Below are 21,932 nucleotides of genomic sequence, written 5' to 3' on the forward strand. Positions count from 1 at the left end.
TTTCAGTGTAGTAAAACAAATTCCTTTCTAGCTTTCTCATAAAATTACGCAGTGATCAATTAGAATAAAGTTTGAAGTTATTGTATATTCTTTAAATACTTTAAAACACACTGCAGTTTCACTTAAAATTAAAAGAAAATTATAAAAGTATTACCCTTCTTAAGAATTCAGTTCAAGCCTTGTTTCTACTCATTGTTATTTTTACCACCATAAAGAAAACTTAGATTTTTTTTTCTTCACAAAATACCAAAAATACAAAAGTGTAAGAATGATTTCATATTAAAGAAAGGCTTTTAAAACAATGTCAGTATGAATTACTGAGCCTGACTATGGCTGCCTGTTAGGAATAACAAGGTTACCTAACGTAGTTTGGGTAAAATAATATATATAAACTATGATAGTGAGTTTAAGTGTGTGTCACTTTAACTGCAAAGCATGTAATTTTGGGTGCGTCTGTAAAATTGCCATAAGAGGGAGCAAGAGAACTTGATTGTTTGCTGGCTTACTGGATTGCTTACTGACGATGATGGATTGATGGTGTGATAACTGTGTGTTCTCTGCTGTTGCTGAAGGAAGAAAGGAGGTTCGACTTCTTCATATCTCTACTGTGAAGAGATATATTACTGGACTGATATTTGTAAGTTTACCGACCTCTTTTTCGACACTGGACTTTGCAACTGATTAATCCCCGGACGGACTGAACTAGTGTATGATATATGGACTGTTTTGACTATGCTACAAATCTTACTGGAATAAACTATTTAACTAGCACATTGTATCTGTTTTACTGAGTGTAAGCTACAAAAACATTTGTCTCACATATTTGCCTGCCTGCCTGACTGCCATGCAGATTCTGCTAGGGTGTATATCCCTAACACTGCCAATAATCCTTATGATGATACAGAAGTATTTTTATCCTCTGTAGTTATAACCAGTCATATGCCTGATTATCTTCTTCCATTAACTACTTAGCCTGAATATGTACATTCACACATCCCACAATATACCTCACAATTTATATATGTGATATCACACACATATGATGTTCATAAGGCATAGAATAAAATAACAAGTATATTACTTTTATAGCAAACAATTATGTTGGAATATCAAGCTTTGACAATTCCAATTTTTATGTGTATAATTTTTATACACTTAAAAGATAAAGCAAAAATATATACAATTTTAAGAAAGCATGATATGTAATGAGATGCATTAATTGCAATTCATTTCTTTGACCAAGAAAAGATTAATGATACAGATAGAATTTTACATCATTACAGGATCATACTATTTGTGGATAGCATGATAAAATGGAATAATGCCCTTTCTTCTAGTGGAAACCTCTGCTGTTTCTGGAAGAATTCCATCATTGCATGATTTTCCCCATCAATAGGACAAAACTGGATATAAAGCAATATTTATATACATTAGCTGATTCCTTATAGCAATAATTTTCCTCTCAAGTCCTGCTGTGCTGTCTAATTTGGTATGGGAGGACAGCAAAGAACATCTAAACTATACATCAAAATTATATATTTTCAGCAGGGTCACCAGTTGCCCAGAAATTAAGCAGGTATTTATATAGGGCAGCAATTATATATGGTTAGGATTCGGTTATTAGGTAATGCTGGAGACAGATGACCATTTAGTGATAATAACAAAGATATGTCACACAGTGCAGAAAAAAGTAATGATAAACTACTTCTTTACTTTACCAAGAAAGCCACATGGATAGACAACATAAAGTGATTGTTGATAAAGGAACAGATGATGGCCCTTCAGATCAGAATTCATTCAATATCCTGCTGAAGAAGAATTGATAATTTCAGGGTACTAGTGGTACTTATGGTGGAATTAAATTTAAGCCTTTGAATGTCTTTTTATTGATGTTGCAGAGCAGGAAAAGAAAAAACTAGACTGCAAATGTACAATTGCAAAGGAAGTATAGAATGTAAGAAACATGAACAGGGGAAAATTCACTACAGAAAAGATGAAAAGAATCAACTACACATAGACATATCAGTAAACTGAAATGGACTAGAATATTCAGGACATGAAAAACAAAGAGGGGGTGATGTTGTTTTCAAAGGCAGGAAGAATGTAGTAAAGACAATATAGTAAAGATAAGAAACAATCGATGAAAACTAATCTAGGAGAGAACCAACCTGAAATTAAGGAGAAATTTCTTAACAGTGAAGAAAATTAACAAGTAGAATTAGCTTGCCTTCAGAGGTTGTAAGTGCTTCATCAGTGGAGGTTTTTTAAAAAGACTAGACAGCCACATATCTGAAATGGTATAAGACAGTGGTGGGATTCAAAAAAAAATTATTACCAGTTCTGTGCATGTGGCTTGGTGGGCATGACAGGGGAAGGATACTGTAAAATCTCCAGTTAGAAGTGATAATTGCCGGTTCCCCAAACTACTCAAAATTTCTGCCACCGGTTCTCCAGAATTGGTCAGAACCTGCTGAATAACACCTCTGGTATAGGATCTCTCACTTGAGCAGGGAGTTGGACTAGAAGATCTCCAAGGTCCTTTCTAGCTTTATTCTAATCAATATAGATGAGTGGGAGAGAGAGGGAGAGAGAGAGAGAGAGAGAATTTGAGGGGCTGCATCAGAAGGCAAAACAAGAAACAATGGATGGAAACTAATCAATGAGAGAACCAATCTAGAACTAAGGAGAAACTTCCGAACAATGAAAACAATTAATCAGTGGAACAGTTTGCCTTCAGGAGTTGTAGGTGCTTCATCACTGGAGGTTTTTAAGACAAGACTGGACAGCCATCTATCTGAAATGGTATTGGGTTTCCTGCTTGAGCAAGGAGTTGGACTAGAAGATCTCCAAGGTCCCTTCCAGTTCTATTCTGATTAAAGCACTTGAGTGCAATGCAGTCAGTGGCCATATAAAATTAACCAGACCAAGAACAGTATTGTCTGTACAGCCATTTAATAGAATGGTTATCCAAGTTCATGATCCAACTACAGATGCAGAAGACTGACAAACTTTATGGGTGGGTGGATGGATGGATGGATGGATGGATGGATGGATGGATGGATGGATGGATGGATGGATGGATGGACGGACAGACAGACAGACAGAAATCAGTCTTGTTGTGTCATTGGTACCTAGAATACCTCAATAATAACAGCTAAGGTATGACTAGAGACTAACTGTAGAAAAGATCACTACTCCTCATGTGTAAATTCCAAGTCAAGTTACATTGGAAGAAAAAACCAGTTTCTTATACAATAGCAAATAGGATATCATAGATGGATAGTAACTGGCTCAAAAAGAACAAATGAATTTGTATACTCACTTGCCTTTAAATTTGAATTAATAAACTATCACCCTTATCACCACAATAATCTGGAACTGAACACATTCAAAACCATAGAAATGGTGGTAGACTTTAGGACAAACCCTTCATACTACCACCTCTTATAATACTAGACAACACAGTATCAACAGTAGAGACCTTCAAGACCTAAAATGGACACCTAACATCAAAAAGCACAACAGAGTATATTCTTTCTGCGCCAACTCAGAAAGCAAGGAGTTGCCCAAGGAGCTGATGATACAGTTCTACAGAGGAATGATTGAGTCTGTCATCTGCACCTCTATAACTGTCTGGTTTGGTTCTGCAACCCAACAAGACAGACACAGACTTCAGAGAGTAATTAGGACTGCAGAAAAAACAATTACTACCAACCTGCCTTCCATCAAGGACCTATACTGCATGAGTCAAAAAGAGGGCTGTGAAAATATTTACAGACTCCTCACATACTGGACATAATCTATTTTGATTCCTACCCTCAAAACAATGCTATAGAGCACTGCACACCAGAACAACTAGACACAAGGACAATTTTATTCCCAAATGCCATTCTATTCTATTAGTATTGCCCACTTATATGGAATTTTCCTAAGACAGATTCTGTGATGAATTTGCTTTTTACAGTTTGTCCATCACAATAATTATACAAAGTAAATCACTTTTACTCACGTAAAAAGAAACTGAAAAGAAAATACAATAATTCATTAAGGAGTAGATATATGTGCTATTTTAGATAGCATTGTAAGTTATTATTGTAGTAAAATAATTATTTTAGGCTATTTTTGTAGATTTTTTTAGATTCATTTCAGTGATTTACTGGATGGATGAATGGATGGATGGATGGATGGATGGATGGATGGATGGATGGATGGATGGATGGATATATTGATCAATCTAATACATGGAGTGATATTCAGAAATTCCACTCATCATCATCTACTGTTATGAGTAGAAATAAGCTAATATAAAAATGTAAAGTAATAGTGCTGTTGGATAATAAGAAAATGCAGCCAATACTCAATTCCTGATCTAATTACAAATATACTATTTGTATATATATATACAAATATATATAATATTACAAATATATAGAAAGAAGCTAATTCTACTGTCCTGCAGAATAGCTCATTGTGCTTTAGCGCCTTAATTGCTTTAGTATTGGATATGGGGGAAGAATTTTACTTCATTTCAAATTTCATTTTCCACGCTAGTAGAAAATTGATTGTTGAAGCATTCTTATTCTGATAAAATACATTGAAGATGTGTGAACAGCTTATTTGTATATGAAGTAATATATACCAGTTATTATCTCCATTTTTTATGACTTCTTTAATGTAGTTATATTTCTAATCACACAAGAATTCAATTCATGGAAATTCTCTCCAGGGATTGTCCAGGCTGGCAAAGAAGAATGAACAGTCTAATCCCATCTTCACAAGTCCTCGACATCAATGCATGTCATATAGGAGGTAATTTTTCCAAAGGTATTACAGAAACAGATTGGTCAAAGGAAATAGATATATTATCAATGAGAAAGCCTCCATAGATTTAAAGGGGCCCTGTGTTTATTTGGAACAGTTTAAAAATAATATTTTCATAGACAGAACATCAATATTATATAATTTAGGTGATTAGGCTGATTTTCCAACACTATTTGTGTTTATAGCTGAATTGGATTATGGAAGAAGGCATGCTCAAGATATTGTTTTGTAATCTTTAATAATCTACTATTGACCTCACCCCTTTCCTAAGAGGTCTGTAGGGGGCGTGCATAAGCGCACCAACGTACCTACCGTCCCTGTCCTATTGTTTCTCTTATTCTTCTTTTATTTTTCTTATATGTACCCATTTCATGTATTCACAACTATGTATACACTTATACTTATTATCTTGTAAACAATTGGCAAATCAAATAAATAAATAAATAAATAAATAAATAAATAAATAAATAAATAAATAAATAAATACTGTCAAATAATCATTGTTCTTCTAGGTAACGGTTATAAAAAGTTATGAGTCCAAGATTTACTAAAATACTTTTCTTGCTTTCCATTCCTGGCAGCTTTTTCATCTTCAGTAACCTTTCTTTGCACTTGGTTTCAAATTTAAAATCAGAGACAGTGGCTCAAACCCTGTTCTAAAATTAAACCATGTTTAATATTGTTTTCATTTCCAATTCTGAGTTGTTTATATTTGCATTATAGACTGAATAACTTTTTCATCTTTGATTGACTTAGCATCAGACTCATTTGGTTTTGATTACTATATAAAAGTAGTTTTAGTAGGGTAAATGTAATACACATGATTGCGAGTAACTAAAAAGATCACTCAGCTGTAGAGCAGACAATTTAGAAAAAATTGTATATAGGTATTTCTTTCTGTTTTTAATAGGATGCCTCAATCATATAACCCCTTTCCTAATTTCCTAAATGTATAACTTAAATTAAATACAAAAAAAAATATATATATACATCATGCAACAAATTATTTATTTATTATTCTTTCTTTCTTTATTTATTTTGGCGGCCAACTCTCTGTCCAAAGTTACTCTGCATGGTTTATATAATCAGTATTCAAACGAAGAATAAAAACAATTCACTATATGCAACATGAGATTTGTATTTTGTTTAAAAAAACCCACTGTACAGATTAATTGTCTTTGGTATCTACTACAGGATTTGAGAATACAAAGTAAGGGAATATCTATTGGGTAATCTACATACATAAAAGGGGGTTAAACTAAGCAATGATTTAACATAAAATTAATCAGCTCTCTTTTGTATTAAAAGTGCTAAGTACTGAACTACCTATAAATGTTGTGTGCCGCCTGTCGGTATGAACAAAGATATTAGATGGTAAGTATAAAGCCAATTACATTTTAAAACAGAACCTTCTATGGCAGGTGTTAAGTATAGGTAGAAACTATTGCTGAAGGAAGAGGAAGAGGAGGAGGAGGAGGAGGAGAAGGAGGAGGAGGAAGCCTTTTCATCTCCCACAGCATCCAATACAACTGATGAAGCTTCCAGGATAGGAAGCGAAACATCTTGTTTTTCCTTAAAAAATCAGTCCAATTGCCTTTTCAAAATAAAAACAACTTTTGATACAACTATGATCTGGATAACTGAGAATCTTCACAGAGAGAAGGAAGAAGAAGAGGAGGAGGAAAAGTTGATCACAAAGTATCAAGATCTGAAAATCAAAATTGATTTTGGCATAAACCAGCAGTGGTAGCCCCAGTGATCTGCACATTGGCAATATTTCAATCTATCAATTGCAAAAAGCCACACTGCTTGGATCTACACATATAATATACAAATATATTATGACATCCAAGGTTCTTGGGAAGAAGATGCAAATGAAAAGCTAATGCAATCCTAGGTTGCACCAAGAGAAAGTATTTTTCATGTGAAGTGACAGTACCACTTTATGCTGCACTGGTAAGACCACACTTTGAATACTGCATCCAGTTCTGGTCACCATGATACAACAAAGTTGTTGAGACCCTAGAAAGAATGCATAGAAGAGCAACAAAGATAACAGGTATGGAGGCCATACCATATGTTGAACAACTAAGGGAACTAGGTATGCCTACTCTAACGAAGAGAAGAACTAGAGTGATATTATAGCAGTCTTTCAGAATTTGAAGAACTGTCACAGAAAAGAGAGGTTCAATGTATTCTCCAAAGCACCTGAGGGCAGGACAAAAAGTAATGGTTAGAAGATAGTTAAAGAGAGATACAACCTAGAATTAAGGAGAAATTTCCTGACAGTGAGAACAATTAATGAGTGGAGCCGTTTATTTTTGGAAATTGTGGGTGCTCCATCACTGGAGGTTTTCAAGAAGAGACTGGACAGCCATTTGCCCAGAATTGTATAGGGTCTTCTGTTTGACCAGGGGGTTGGACTAGAAGACCTTCAAAGTACCTTCCAACCTTATTATTTTCTACAAAGGTCAACACCAGTTAAAGCACTGGTGCTGTGACTTCACATTGAACAAATAATAATAATAAAAGCTATAAAGGATATTGTTTTCTAGCTTTATGTTACAGGAAAGGATAAATTACTACTGTGAATGAGAAATATCAACATCAACTCGAATGCTCATTTAAGTTAATTTAGAAAGTACATAGGTATTCTTCCTTAATTTAATCAAATATGACCCTTAAGACTATAAATAAAATAAATCAGTTTTTCTACCTTATTATCTAGAAGCTACTGTTGCAGTATGTTCTGGTCATTAAAATGCTCAAAGGAAGGGCCACTAACTAATTTGGAAATAATATTATAAAACTTTTGCTTTGATGAACTTTGTAATTGTTTTAAACATGGGTTGGTTTGCTTTTAACTCTTATTACTTTGTCATCCTTCAAATGCTCATCACTGTCTCATTAAAAGGAACAAGATTTTTCAAGAAGGATTTTTAATACTAGCAAGACAGTAGTACTATCATGGATAATTTCCTGTTTAAATAGAAAACATCCAGATAGTGATCAAGTTGTTTTTCATGGAAATAAAATAATTTTCCATCTCAAATTCAAAGTCTTGCAGCAATACCATCATTTATTTTCTTTTTCATAAAAACATTCTAGGGTTTAACAAATTAAAATTATCTGATCTGATTTACTATGTTTATATTTCTGTGAGCGCATATTATTTATCTGAAAACATTACTGATGCTATGTTGATAGCTTTGCTGTTGTTGTATTGAGTGTTGAACCATTTGCTATCAATATACTCTTCTTCCAAGATTCATCTAATCTCCTTTTACTGGATAAACCATTGGCTCAGTGTCTGGCAAGAAAAAAGATTAGTGAATTAAGGGGATGTATGAGGAATGACTTTTTTTAATCTGTTATGAAATCTTGCCAAATATTTCATTGGATTTTCTGGTATTGTGAAATGATGGTATTGTGAGAAAAAGAAAAGGGATAATCCATCTATCCATTGTCCTATTTACCTGAAAGAAAGACTATTCTCAATTTAAGGCAACCATCAGAAATAAATCCGTAAATAAATAAAAGCAAAATAGATTGAGGAATAAGCAAAGTGGAAAATCTTCCAGGAAAGAATCATAGATTCTATATCTTATCATCCTAAGATTGTCCAATACAACTGAAATCAGTCCCAGAAATTTTCACAATCCACATAAATATATGCATGTGACACCCTTCTACAATTGCATGTGGTATGTATCTGCCAGAAGGCACAATACATATCCACATGCATATGTAGTCAAGGCAATCCTCTTACATTAACTGAAGCTAATATTAATAGAGAAACAAAATATTCCATACATCTACTATTCTATATTTCACATGCATAGAAGTATTTCATACTGTATTTCACATTTCACATAGTGTTCAAACATTCTATCTCCTTTTTTCTTATCTGAAACACCAAAAACAAAAAAAGAGTGGGGGGGAATCTTTTAACTGACCCAGGAAGGGAAAGATAAAGGAAGCACAGGACAAAGTGGGTAAAATGAGGCAAAAGAAAGAAGTAATGGACAGAGATATAAAGAAAATAGAGAAAAGCTTTATTATTAGACATTATAGAAAGAGTTAAATTAGCAGGCATGTATAGGCTCACCCATGCAGTCCCACCTGAGCAGCTACTACTCTCAAGGTTCATCTCTTAAAGGCATTCAGCGCTGCAGCAGCAATCTTTTTAATCATTTGCACTTCATATTTATTTCTTTTCAACAACTTTTTCTATTCTCATTAAATAATGCATGATTACTATTCAATTCATACACAGTTTTTTGTGGAGGAAACAACTCTCACTTTCTTACAAGCATCTGTTCCTAATGATAAGAAAAAAAAATCTCATAATGGAAACCTCATTTCTTTTGCACTTGTGTTCCAACATCAAACACAAGCATATACTTAAGTCACAAGGTTACATCATAATATACGCTTCATCATTGACTTCCATGCCATGCCTTGTGGATTTTTTTTTAATAAGGTACATTCAATATATGCCTCTTGTACATAATTCTATAAATCTGATTAACTGTTATTCATCCTTTTTTTTTTAAATAAAGGAAAAAATGAAGACTTTCCAATTTCCTAAATGTTTTATTTCCCCTTTTGGGGTCCTTTTTTATGTTTATGAGATATAATAGCTAGAAATATATGCTGTATTCATGATATGATGACTTCATAAATTTATATGAAATTGGGTTTTTTTTTCTTTTAAAAGTCCTAATCATCTCTAATATGGAATTCATTTCTCTTGCAGCTAATATATGTTTTTCACTAATTTTCTTTTCATACCTTTCTACATTCCTCACATTGAATAGACCATTGGTTTATATCACTTTCTTAAAGCCTTCTACAGAATGATCCCCATTAATTATTGTGTAGTAATGAAGGAATACTACACAGTAGTAGTTTAGTAGTTAGGAATTTCAGTTGTCTTTGATTAAAATTAGCCATGCTCAAGTAGTTGGTTTCTATCCATTCTTTTTCTAATGTAATATGGAGCAAACTTGGATTGTTGCTGTACCTAGAGGCTGAAGCCTAGATTTGCATTGCCAGAAATACTGTTATTTTAATTTACTAAAAATGGGTGGTTTTGATGGTTCATTTTGTTAGAAATATTTTGATATTTTGTCAAGGAAATGCTTCATATATTAAATGTTTGAAAATGCAAGAATATTATGAGTTTTCATTGTTATCATTCAGCATGGTTAATTGACAACTCCAATAATTAAATTGGAATTGAAGATGCAATAGAATATGTCGGTTATTCAGACATTTTTATTTTTCTCTTGGATTTTTTTTTCAAATTCAATGCATGTGATAAAAAAATTGTGTCTATTATCTGACAAGTTATAAATTGCAGACAATTATAGCACTCCAAACCATGCTTGCTGTGTCTTTTAAAGTAAGTGAACTAAATTTTTAAGAATGTAGAGATGTTTGTTGTTACACCCTTTTTCTATTCTATAGAAAGGTTTTTAATCTGACTATCTAAACAGAACAGGCTGTCAGGATAATATAACCTGAAATATGTTTTAAACTGAAACATGAATTGTATACTACTATATAAAATATACAAAATTATCTTAAAAATTGTCATTCCTTATAATTAATATAATCCATGTAAGTTTTCTGGCAACAGTATGAAAATGGTTTGCCATTACCTGTTTCTACTATTTTTTTAAACTTTCTAATTTAATTTCTAAGATTTCCTTACTCTTCCTACTAAGTGGGAGCAATGTGCTATTTAGTTTTTCAAGGTCAACAAATGGCTAGGGATGCGAACTTGAATAATACTACAAATACAGTGTTTGGTGATTTGCAAATATTTAAGGAATGAAAGTTTGTTAACTATGATTTACCCATACTAATAGTTATTTGATATGTAGTACTAATAAAATGCAATTAATGTTAAATAGCCAGAAATTCAAATTATTATGTTCTAATTAACTTTTACACAATAGTACCAAAAATACATTATGTACCTATTAATAATACATTACAAGTCTGATGAACAACTCTTCACCAATCATATAAAACCACCACTATGCAAGGGACACCATATTTCAGCTTCTAGACCTCTGGAGAAAATCCACTGAAGGTTTTCAAATCTACTATTTCGAAATACATTCTAAAAATGAAAATACTGTATCCAATAGTTATTTTGATTCCCTTCCTTAATGATTGCAACAAGTTGTATATAGACATTTCAGTCCTATAAATACAAATTCAAATGTTATCTTAATTGATAAACAGACCAATGTGTTGCTGATATGCAATTTAACAATGGAAATTGCTTCAATTAATAAATAGGAAGGAAGACAGAGTAATAGTCCTCCATAATTAATAAGAAAGTTTCTGCCTGCCTGTCTGCCTATGATTAGTCTAAGGCATTTTTACTCTTAAGATAAGGCATCCTTGCAATAAGAGAATGAAAATACTATATAAGTTTGCAATTTTATGCAATTACCTGTATATCCAATTGAAAGCCACAGAAATTGCTTCTGGGCAAATTTAAACACTATAGGACTATATATTTAATTATAAGAGAAAATATATTTTCTCTTATAATTTAGTTTGCTACCCTATTAAAACTGTTGCTTTCTAAAATGGGTTGTGAATTTAATATGCCTCAACTGAAATAAATAACTAAAATGGAAATATCATAATTTTATGTTTTAAATGAAGAGGTTTTTTTTAGGATTGCCTAAAAAGCTACTTGTAATAGCTTTTGTGGTGATCACAATCTCTCAGCTAATCTCTCAATTAATTATCAGTATAAATTACATCAAAAATCCACATATTGAAGTAGAAAAATCTAAATTCAAGCAAAAAATCCTTTAAACTCCCATACCATCTTCAAAATAAGTATTGCCAGAAGACCAATTCAAAAGTGTTTCCTCACAAACCACTACAGTACACAGGCTATAGAATTTATTAATTTTGGTTAATGACCAGCTTTATAAAACAGCCAGTAAAATACAACATATAAGATATTACAATTTCAAGAGGAATTGTAAATATATATTAAAACAGACTGAGTGGCTTTTTTGATTAATGGTAGAATGACGGTAGCTCAGATGAAGTTTTATCAAATAGTCAATTTTTTAAAAAAAATAATGTTGGGTGACTGAGGCTAACATAAAGACAGGAAGTTTACATAAAAACATACTCCACAAATATTTGTTCCATAGCCAGTAAAGTTAGATTAAAATGATAAAGACAAAGGCTACTCAATTACCTATTCTGTATCTATCGTAAACAATCCTTTCAATTTCATCTTTGATAATATAATTTACTTTTACTTAACAGATAATCAGAGTTGGAAGGGACCTTATAGGTCATCTATTCCAACCCCCTGCACAAGCGAGAGACCCTACACCATTTCTGACAATTTGTGCAAGCATACAAAATATATATTATTTTCCCTCATACAATATTATTTGTATTGACTTTGACAGCATCCCATGGTTTTAAAATGCAAGAAAAATTGGTAAGTATATTTACTAATCTAGCCTTATGCAGGATAAATACTGAATTTCTCAAATATTCTGTTATGAAAAATAAATCCAATAAACTCTTTTCCCATGCATGCAGATAATGAGGCTTGCAACAACTGAATCCACATACTTGTTGAATATAAGTAATTGTATTTAGAATTATTCCTTTTTGTCCTATTATTAGGATTGTTTGGGTTAAATTGTAATACTTCAATTGACCTGGTTGGTAAATCAATTTGCCAGCCTATTTCCTGAAAACTAAAGTTATCCTTTCTTGAGTGGGGTAGAAAATTCACCTACCTACTCAGCTTTCCAAATCTCTATTCTTTTTATCTGCATTCCTTACAATTCTACAAAATTCTGATCCTCAACCTAATTTTCAGCTTGATCTTCACAATGCAAGAATATGCTTATGTCATAGTTTAAAGAGATGGAAGAACAGGGACTGGAATATTTAACAAAAGATTCAAATGTGAGATGAATCAGGGGAAAGCACAGCTGCAAGATTCACTCCTATGGAGGAAAAGCCATGCAGTCTCCATCTCTTGACCTCCTCTTTCATTGAGGGGCAGGCTGACTGGGAAACGACAAAACAGATTCTTACCTTCACTGCAATCCTTCCCACGGAAACCAGTATGGGAGCAGTCACACACTGCCTGATTGTTGAGCACAGAGCATACACCACCATTGAGGCAAACATCTCTAGCACATAAGTGGCTCTGTTCATCATCCAGACGTACTTCTTGACTCTCCACAGGTGAAGATTGTGTATAATTGACTCTTACATCTGTTATCCATCCTTTGAAAGGTTCCCTATCCTTCACTGAGGAGAGTGTTACTTTTAGGGTAGGTGAACGCAACTCTGGAGGCAACCCTCCTAGAAAGAGACCACTGAAGACCGTCATGTCCCGTCGCTTAGATTTCACTTCTACCCATTTAGCCTCAGACTGATCAATTAATAGTGTTGTATTCTTAAAATTGCGGCGAATGACCACAGTGTGCCACAGGTTGTCATTGACAGCCATGTCAGAGAGCAAGATGGCAGGCTCAGCACAGAAGATGGAGAAACTTAGCTGGAGCCGCCCACCTTGTGTCAGAATTAACTCCAAGAAGTCGCAGAAGCCCTCATCATCAAAGTAAAGGACCAGACCACTGGAACTGTGTGTTTTCATGTTAAAGCTCATCTCGCTTTCACAGCAGGCATTCCATTTGGGGAAGCGAGTCCACTGGCCCTCTGCTCCTGGGAACTCCAAGCTACTGCCAAGCTCAGCCCAACAACCCAGGAGCAGTGCCATCCAAAGTAGGAGGCAGCCTCCACGCCGAAGGAGCACAGGCCCCATTCTTGGTGGGGTGGGGTGGGGGAGAGGGGGAAGAGGAGGGGGGAGTGGTGGTGGGGGCGTTGAAGCAGACAGGGTAAAATCTTTCCAGTGACCACTCACAACAGATACTTAATTCTTGCTTTCCAGGTTCTGGGGGAAAATAATGTGGCTGCCGTCCCCAGTAGGAGAGGCTCAGGCTTCACAGCCAAGATGCAAATTTTGTTCTTTTTCAATAATAAAAATAAAAATAATGGAAGAAAGGAAAGATAAAGCACCAACAAATGTGCAATTTTATTTGAACTGTAAAAAGTGTTTAAAAAAAATAAAAGGCACTGATAAAAAATTATTCAGACATCTGCTTCTCAAAGTGAAGACTAAGAGTGAGTCAGCAAATATATTAATATTAAAAATCCATGTTGACAAGATGTAAAGAAGGTGGAGATGGGTGGAAAATACACAAATGTACGAAGGTCCATAAGCTACTTAGAAGACCTTTTTAAAAGATCCACAAATCCAGCAAGATTTAATCAATATTCCAGCATATATGGAGAAGTCTGTATCCAAGTGTATGTAAAAGTCATCTTATCCAATAGCTGTATTTCCCAGGAATTTTGTCACCTTCACTGCAAGCAATTTACCGATTCCAATCCTGTCTTTCCAAAGTTGATTCTTTCATCAGACCATGGACTGCCTGCCATGTAATAAACCAGGAGACTGTGTATTTCCCAATGGGGCTGAAATCCAGAAGCTGTCATGTAGCTTAGAAGCTACTTGCTATGCAGAGCCTCACAGCTGCTCCTATTTTGTTTTTCTTCTGCAAAGCCAAAACTGAAAAAATCCTGGTGCTTGATTGTTGGAAGATTTTGCACCATTTAAAAAAAAAATGTTTTACAAAAACCTGCAAAAATTAGAAATACAACAAAATTACATTCAAAATCCTGAGTACTGCATTCCTGAAAAATAAAGAGCTGAAAGTAAACAGCAAATATAAATGCAAGCAGAATTAAATTGAAGGTCTTCTGCTGCAATAGATCCACAGACTTAATATATTGTGCTCAAAAAGTTTCTGGTAACACAGCCTGCTACATTTTTAGCAATAAGTTTTTATGCAAAAAAGAAATTGGAAATGCTTCATTAAACAGAAAGTTAAGATACAAAGGGATATCAAAAGATATTTACTACCATTTTACTATCCTCAAAAAGATTCATGGTAAAAAGTATATTTTTGCCTGCTATAACCTATGTTTAGCAATTTTCCGTGTAATAAACATGCTTTTAATCCTATATAAAGTGGATGAAATCATAAAAGGAGCAAACTAGCAGTGAATTTCTTCAGTGGTATGGCTTTGCTTTGTTTTTGTTTTTTTCTGGAATAAATATAGTTATTGATACATCTCTTTGTATATTTTTACCTGCTTCCTTTAACTATTTTTTAAACTTGGAAAATTGACTCATTTTAATTGCTTATATAATGGAGGCCAACATTTGATTAATATCTGCTATCATCTTCTAGCATAAAGAACTACATACAATCTCATAACCTCACATTAGCTATAACTTGAAACTAGCTATACGTACATGTTTCTCTGTAATGCAAGTTAAATTGGTTTCTATGTTTTAAAATATCATCCCACACTTCCCCCTCACATATTCCCAGCTAAACCCACCTTTTGCAGATAATGCATATTTACTGGTATTTGTTCAATCACATCATTATTTCTATACCCTACCCCATTGCAGCTACAACTGTCATCTAAGAAAACTAATTGACTTGCAGCAGCAAATAAAAAAAATCCTCAAGTAGTAGCAATACCAAAGCATAACCCTTTTAGATTATGCCTAAAGTATTAAATAACATATGCTTTCTACCTCAAGTGCAAGCACTTCTTGCTATTCATAATTTGCATAGCTTTGCAACTAGAAGTATTTCAGCATTACAACACAAAGGCTGTAGGAGGGGGTAAACACTTTATATTGTTTACTTCTTGGTGCAAGCAGCATATTGTGATTGATTGATTCATTGATTAAATGAATAAATTTATATGCCACCTGTCTCACTATCCTGAGTGAGTCTGGGCAACTTACAGTGATTGTAGATGCAATTAATATTTTGAAAAAAGCTGGAGGAAAAATGTTTAATAAATGCAATCAATTAATGGCAATTTCTACATTTTAATACCTTTTAACTTCAAAACAGAATTTGCATGTCAGCACTGTGGTTCACCAGAAGTCCCCCAAAAACTAAATGTAGTACTTCTTGTTATAGTTTTAATGCTTTAGTAAGAGAGAAAGGTATATCATTTTGGAATTGATAAAACTTTATATTTTGGGAGACACAAAGAATAATTCTTACTTTGATTTGAAATAAAATATTGCATGGACAAAACTTAAGGAGAGAAATTCGAGTTTGGGATACCTTTTCCCAAGGTTTTTTTTAAAATTTTATAACTATATATAACCATGCATGTATATAATATAGTCATAAACCATGTTAGTCAAATATTCAAAAAGGTGGTAGAAATAGATTTAAAATAATATTTCCCCTTTATGATGCAAATGTCAATTATACTTAGAAACTAACTCTCAAAGTTAATATTATCCAATGTTTTTTTTAAAAGGTCTTACAAGAACTTGTTCTCTGATCAAGGATCATTTTCTTAGCTCCATGTCCTATTATTTAATATTCTACAGTGTTTATGTTGTATTAACCATTTCCCATCTATTAAAAATGGCAAGTTTTCTTTTGGTTTTAAGAAAAATATGAATAGAAAAATCTATCAGTTCACAAATAGACTTCAATATGGGGAATGAAAGCTTTATTTTTAAACAAAAAAGAAAGGATCATGGATTTGTCAGCATGTGCTGGAAAGGCAGCTTGTAAACTTGTAATTTCAGAATTTGGATGAGGGAGAGCACTCTGAGCTCTTTACCATGAAACTTTTAACACCACCAGATGACACAATGTTAAGAAAGAAAGAAAAAAAACCACACACACACACACACAACTGGTGAATAAGTGCATGAGAAAATGAAACAAGGAATTAGAGGGGAAGAATGGAAATAAATTTGAGTAAATTAGATAAAATAGGCAAAGGAACAGGCAAGTTTGAATTACTGTACAGGGCCACCTATATAGGTTGCAGAATTTATTTCCATGCAGACTATTTGCGAATAGCCACATACAAAGTATGAAGGGAGAAAAACGGTGTTTAAGGGGTTTATTCTGTGAAACGGCCATATATTTTCCTTTGAGGCTTTTGTGGTCTTCGCTATAACAAGCCTCTGTTTCTCAGCCTGGACTTATCAGCAAGGCAGCGGCCAGTGTCAGCAAACACCGAAAGCAGCAGAAAGCAGCAAAAAGAAAAAGAAAGAAAAAGCCCCATTTCACCTCCGTGAGGCGCAGCCAACCCCGCTGAGGCTTCCCTTTCCCGCTTAGAGAAGCGCTGCCGACTTGGCACCGACCACCACCGCGGCCCTTTCGGTCAAGGCTGCCCGTTAGGGAGAAGGGTGGGGACGTGCCAGGAGGGGAGGGGAGGGGAGGGGGGGGAGAGAGAAAAAGCAATAAATTGATGACACCGCATCCAGCCCTCGCCCGCTGCCCTGCCCCCGGTCCCCGCCGTCACGCTTCCTCGCGCGCCCACTGGCAGCTGCCGGGCTCCTCCTCTGGCGAGGCAGCGCGCGCGCTGCAAGCTAGACGCCCCGTGCTTTTCAAAGCTCGCCGCTGCCGTTGCTGCGGCTGCTTTCGTTAGAGACTGACCGGGGGAGGGAGGGAGGGAGTGAAAGCTCGGGCTACGTCGGCCTGTTTCCATACACTTCCCTCCCGCCCCCACCCCCCAATCCCCGTTTCCAGGTTGTTGTGCTGAAGCTCGGGGGAATGGGGGAGAGAGCAAGGAGGGGGTGTGTGTGAATGTGTTGGAGAACCAGCGCCGGAGTGTGCGATGGAAAGTATTACAGGACGGCGGTGTTAACGAATGTGTGGGAAGAGTTCTGTCAAAAGAAAAAGAAAAAGAAAAAAGAAAACCGGGAGAATTCATTATCTGCAAAAGGGCGAGAAAGGAAGGGGAGGAGTGGGATTGAAGCATTACAGAGACATAAATATTCGGTGAAGAACGCGTTGTGTCTCCCAAGCACGACGCTCTCTCTCTCTCTCTCTCTCCAGCTGGCAAGAGCTCTCCAAGGTCTCAAACAGCGCTCGCTCTGCGTTTTCCCAGCCTTGCTTCCTAAAATCTCTCTTGTCCACTAGCGAGAGCTCTCCAAGGTTTCAGTCGGAGCTCTCCGTTTTCTCAGCCTTTGCTTCCTAAAAAAATCTCTCTCGTCCAACTTGTAAGAGCTCTCCAAGGTCTCTCAACAGCGCTCTCCTGTTTTTCCAGCCTTGCTTCCTAAAATCCCGGATAACCCGTGGAATTGAAGGTGCTAATGAGACCTTCCCACGCAAAAACTGCCCTTCGCTGCTAAACAGCGGCCTCTTCCCCAGAATGAGGGTGTGCGCCATGCAGATGCCAAGCAAGAATTGAATTTGGGATTTTCCACCACTGCAAAACTCAGTGATGAACCACAGAGTTCACCCCCCACCCCAAAAGCTCCCAACAGAATATATGTTGCTTTGTCTTTATGAAGCCGGATCCATTTGGTCATCTAGCCATCTAGTGTCTCATCTAACAAGCAGCAGCGGAGAGTTTTTTCAGGCTTTGCAGTCAGAGATCGTTTTAACTGGAGGTGCCCAGAATTAAAGCAAAATGTTCATGCCTGATAATTCTGTGTTTTTCCATGAAGGGGGAAAATGTTTAAAGAGAGGAGGGGAATTAATGAGTGAAAAAAAATAACACACAAGACATATTGATTATTATATGTGAGAACTCAGGAAAGGATTATATGGATAAAATAGATTTTCTGAAGAATATTAGACAAAGGAGATTAATATATGCATGTGTGCTATATGTATTGAAGGTAAAAGGTGAAAGTTAACTTTGTATGAAAGAAAAGCTTAATTTGTGTGCAAATGTATGTGAGAGAAGATTAAACAAAGAAGCTATAATATGTTTGCATGAATGTATTCATATGACAGTGTAAGTAATGAAAAAGGAATACCCTTTTCTTGGTTTAAAAAAAGATCAGTAACTTGTGCAGCATAAACCACTATTAGCAAAGAAGGAAGAATTATCCTCCATCTACAGGGATGGTATGGCTATAAGAATGAAGATTGCACAAGGAATGTCAAAGTGTTTCAGATAAGAGTTGGTGGGTGTGCAAAAAGGAAGAACAGAAAGAATCATTGTGGATATGTGATTCTAATCATGGTGTCCCGGGCAAGAGTCATGATGGCAGAATGTGTTTTTTTTTTTTTTTTAAAAAAAAGGAGTAGTTGTGGGTAACTGTTATTAAGATTGTGAAGATTGGGATGAACATGCATAATAAAGGGGTGGGAGAATTAAAGGAAAAGACAAATGTGTGTGTATGTGTGTGTGAGAGGACTACGTTGTTGCAAATGTATAATATCAATGTACCCTAATTAAGTGTGTAACTCATTACAACAGATGCCATGGTGGGGTGAATGAAGACTGAAATAGAGGTCTGGGTAGTTATTGTGTTGAGAATGAGAAACAGATTGGCAGCAGTTTATGAGCCAAGGAATGGATTCAGTGTATGAGAAAGGTATGTTTATATATGTATATGTGAGTGGCTGAATGCAAAAAATGTAACACAGAACCTGGTGCATCTGAAGAAAGTAACATTGTTTCAGCATAAGGATTGCTACTGAGGTGAAAGGGAGAAAAAAAATATCCTGAACAGGTTGGGAAAACTTCCCAGAATTACAGCCTTGGGGTTCAAGGTTCTGCTAAGACTTTGTGTCTTTCTTCATACTGCAGATCTATTGAGAATGTCAGAATTAGGGATGGATGGGAGTTGTGTGTCTTCCCAAAACCAAAATAGAAAATGGAATTAATCCTTGAATTTAATTAAATTAATAAATTAATTAAATTGGGTTAATAAAAGGATTTGTGTAGTTATAGTTAATTTGTATCATAAAACTATGGTTGTTTTCTAAAGGAAAGGAGTGTCTTCAGGGATGGGGTCTTTGACGATTGTTGGTTCAACTGAAATTGCTCAGGAGAAAAAGTGGCCAGTTAGGGCTGTCCTCAGAAAGTGGGAAGCTTTGTGTGGCTGTATGTTTGCCTGTTCAGTTCCCATGCACATAGACATACATGCAAACCAGAAGTGAATAGAAGAAGGGTTCCTACACTGAACAAGCTGCTGAACTAAGGAGATGCTTTTTAAAATATTTTTCTTACATTAAATTGATGACAGCACCTTCTGCTCTCTTTTGTGCTGCCCACCTTTCTTATGCCTATACAAACACAACAACAGCTGCAAAATAATACTAGTTAACAACAGCCATTTGCAAATTTATTATGGCTGATACAATGATAAACACTGAATGTCTACTGGTTTGCAAAGCAAGTGTAGGAGATAGATTGTGAAAGATGGACTGCTGATTTAACATGCATGACTTAAATGGTCTCTTAGAGTTTTTGTTTTAAAAGCCTGTGGTTCTTTTTGCCTAATTAATAGATGAGAATACCTATTTCAAAACTCATCAATGAATTCAATACCCCACCTTAAAATAAATTGCTGTTGTTATTATTAATAAAATAGCATTTTAGCTGTAAGTTTCTCAACTTGGATATTAAATAAGGATAGAGCAACAGAGATGAAGAAAAGATAATCAAAAAAGGCAGAGCATTATGGCAATACATCCAACAATAAATCCTTAATAGCAGGTCATTTTGGCATCTATAGCCTTACCAGCATCCTGCTGTTTTAAATATCAGAAGGATTTTCTCTGGATGCAGGAAGGACCTAGGGAGTACACAAATTACAAGCTGAAATAAAAAGGGGCTGGGAAGGGGGAGGAACTCCCCACACCCTTTACAAAAATACCCTCTGCTGCAAGGAGAGATAAGTGCCCTCATAAAAAAAAATACTTTTTATATATTCATTTCCATCTGTTTCATGCTCCTTTAACTGTTAGGCAAACATATTTCTGCCTATTTCTTTTCTTTATTTCTTTGCTTGCTTATTTGGATTTATTCTGTTACTTAAGGGAGCTGCAGGTTATACCTCAATTTATTCTCTCCCCCTCTCCCTCCCCCTCCCCCCTCTCTCTTTCTCACACACACACAGAGAGAGAGAGAGATCCTAAAATGAGGCAGCTTCTAACATGTCAGATAAGCAAAGGGGAGCAGAAAAGAACGCCCCTTCCTCTCTCTATTTAATGGATCCCAATTAAAGCGTCCCGAAATATAAATCTGCATCCGAAGCATAGCTCCACTTTTCTAGCCCTCCCCTTCGCCAAATTGCCACATATTTTACCAATGGAGGGAGAGGGAGGGAAGACGAGGGGAAAATCAATACGATTGATTCTTAGCCCCCCCACCAACTCGGCGCATCCGAGCCTCTAAAATTCTAGGCAAGATTTTTTTTCTTTCTCCCCCAAATTATTAATAAATCACTACAAGAAGGCTTTAACTTCCTCATCGCAGCAGTAGCAGCACCGCAGCCGCCGCCGCCACCACCATCCCCTCCGCTTCGCTTTTGCAACCCTTTTCCCTTTCCCAAATCCTGCCTGCAAAAACCGTGCCCGGTCCCTTGCGCAGCCTTGACAGTTCAGACTCCCTGCTAAATGGGCATTTCCCACTCCCCTCCCAGCAACAACACGGACACCTGTCCCTCTCCCCAACCCCAGCTCTGTTTACCTGCGCGGATGATCCTCCTCGTTTATAAGGTGTTGGTCCAAGAGCATTTCCCCGTTAGGTTCTTTCAATAAGGCAGTTCGGGGAAGCAAGAAGGGGTGAGGGGTGGATGGGGAGGGGGAGAAAGAAAGTGCCGTCCCTCGCCTTTTCAGCAGCGTCAGGCTAGGGCTTCTATCTATCTCCGGGAGTAAGGGAGGAGAGCCGAGAGAAAGGAGGGCTAGCGGAGACCCACGTGACATCTCCTTGCTGTCTGTCTGCCGGAGGAGGGAGGAGCTGTTTTCTCTGCAGCGTCGTGGACAGGAACCTCTCCCTACACGGCGGCCTCCGTCCTTCCATCGCGTCCCTTCAGAAGCATAGATCAAAAGCGAGAGAGCGTTGGGGCTGGCGCCGGATAAAAATGAAAAATAAAATAACATTATTCCATCTGTTTCCCAACCCACCCGCCCCCTCCCAGCCAATCCCGGCCTTTTTTTCTATTTCAGGGGTGACGTGATTCTTCCTCTTCCAAGGCCCCTTCCCCAAGCCGTTCTGGCAGGGAT

At 36.1% G+C, this 21,932-nt stretch overlaps 1 protein-coding gene across 26 annotated transcripts in view; it reads right to left on the reverse strand.

Moving 5' to 3' along the window:
* NRXN1 (neurexin 1) overlaps positions 1-21,599 on the reverse strand; it is a 928,975-nt gene extending 907,376 nt beyond the window's left edge. For all 26 annotated transcript variants that reach the window (XM_026684876.2, XM_026684867.2, XM_026684932.2 and 23 more), the window contains exons 1-2: positions 21,397-21,599; positions 12,928-14,540 (exon numbers count right to left, since the gene is read on the reverse strand). In XM_026684876.2, coding sequence (XP_026540661.1) covers positions 12,928-13,663 — 736 coding nt within the window. In that variant the 5' untranslated portion in view covers positions 13,664-14,540; positions 21,397-21,599. The remainder of the gene's footprint in view (positions 1-12,927; positions 14,541-21,396) is intronic.
* Positions 21,600-21,932: the final 333 nt, after the last annotated feature.

The sequence above is a fragment of the Notechis scutatus genome, chromosome 1 (genome assembly GCF_049901735.1).
Source record: "Notechis scutatus isolate UNSWTSFEM ecotype Mainland chromosome 1, rNotScu1.2, whole genome shotgun sequence".
NCBI lineage: Eukaryota > Metazoa > Chordata > Lepidosauria > Squamata > Elapidae > Notechis > Notechis scutatus.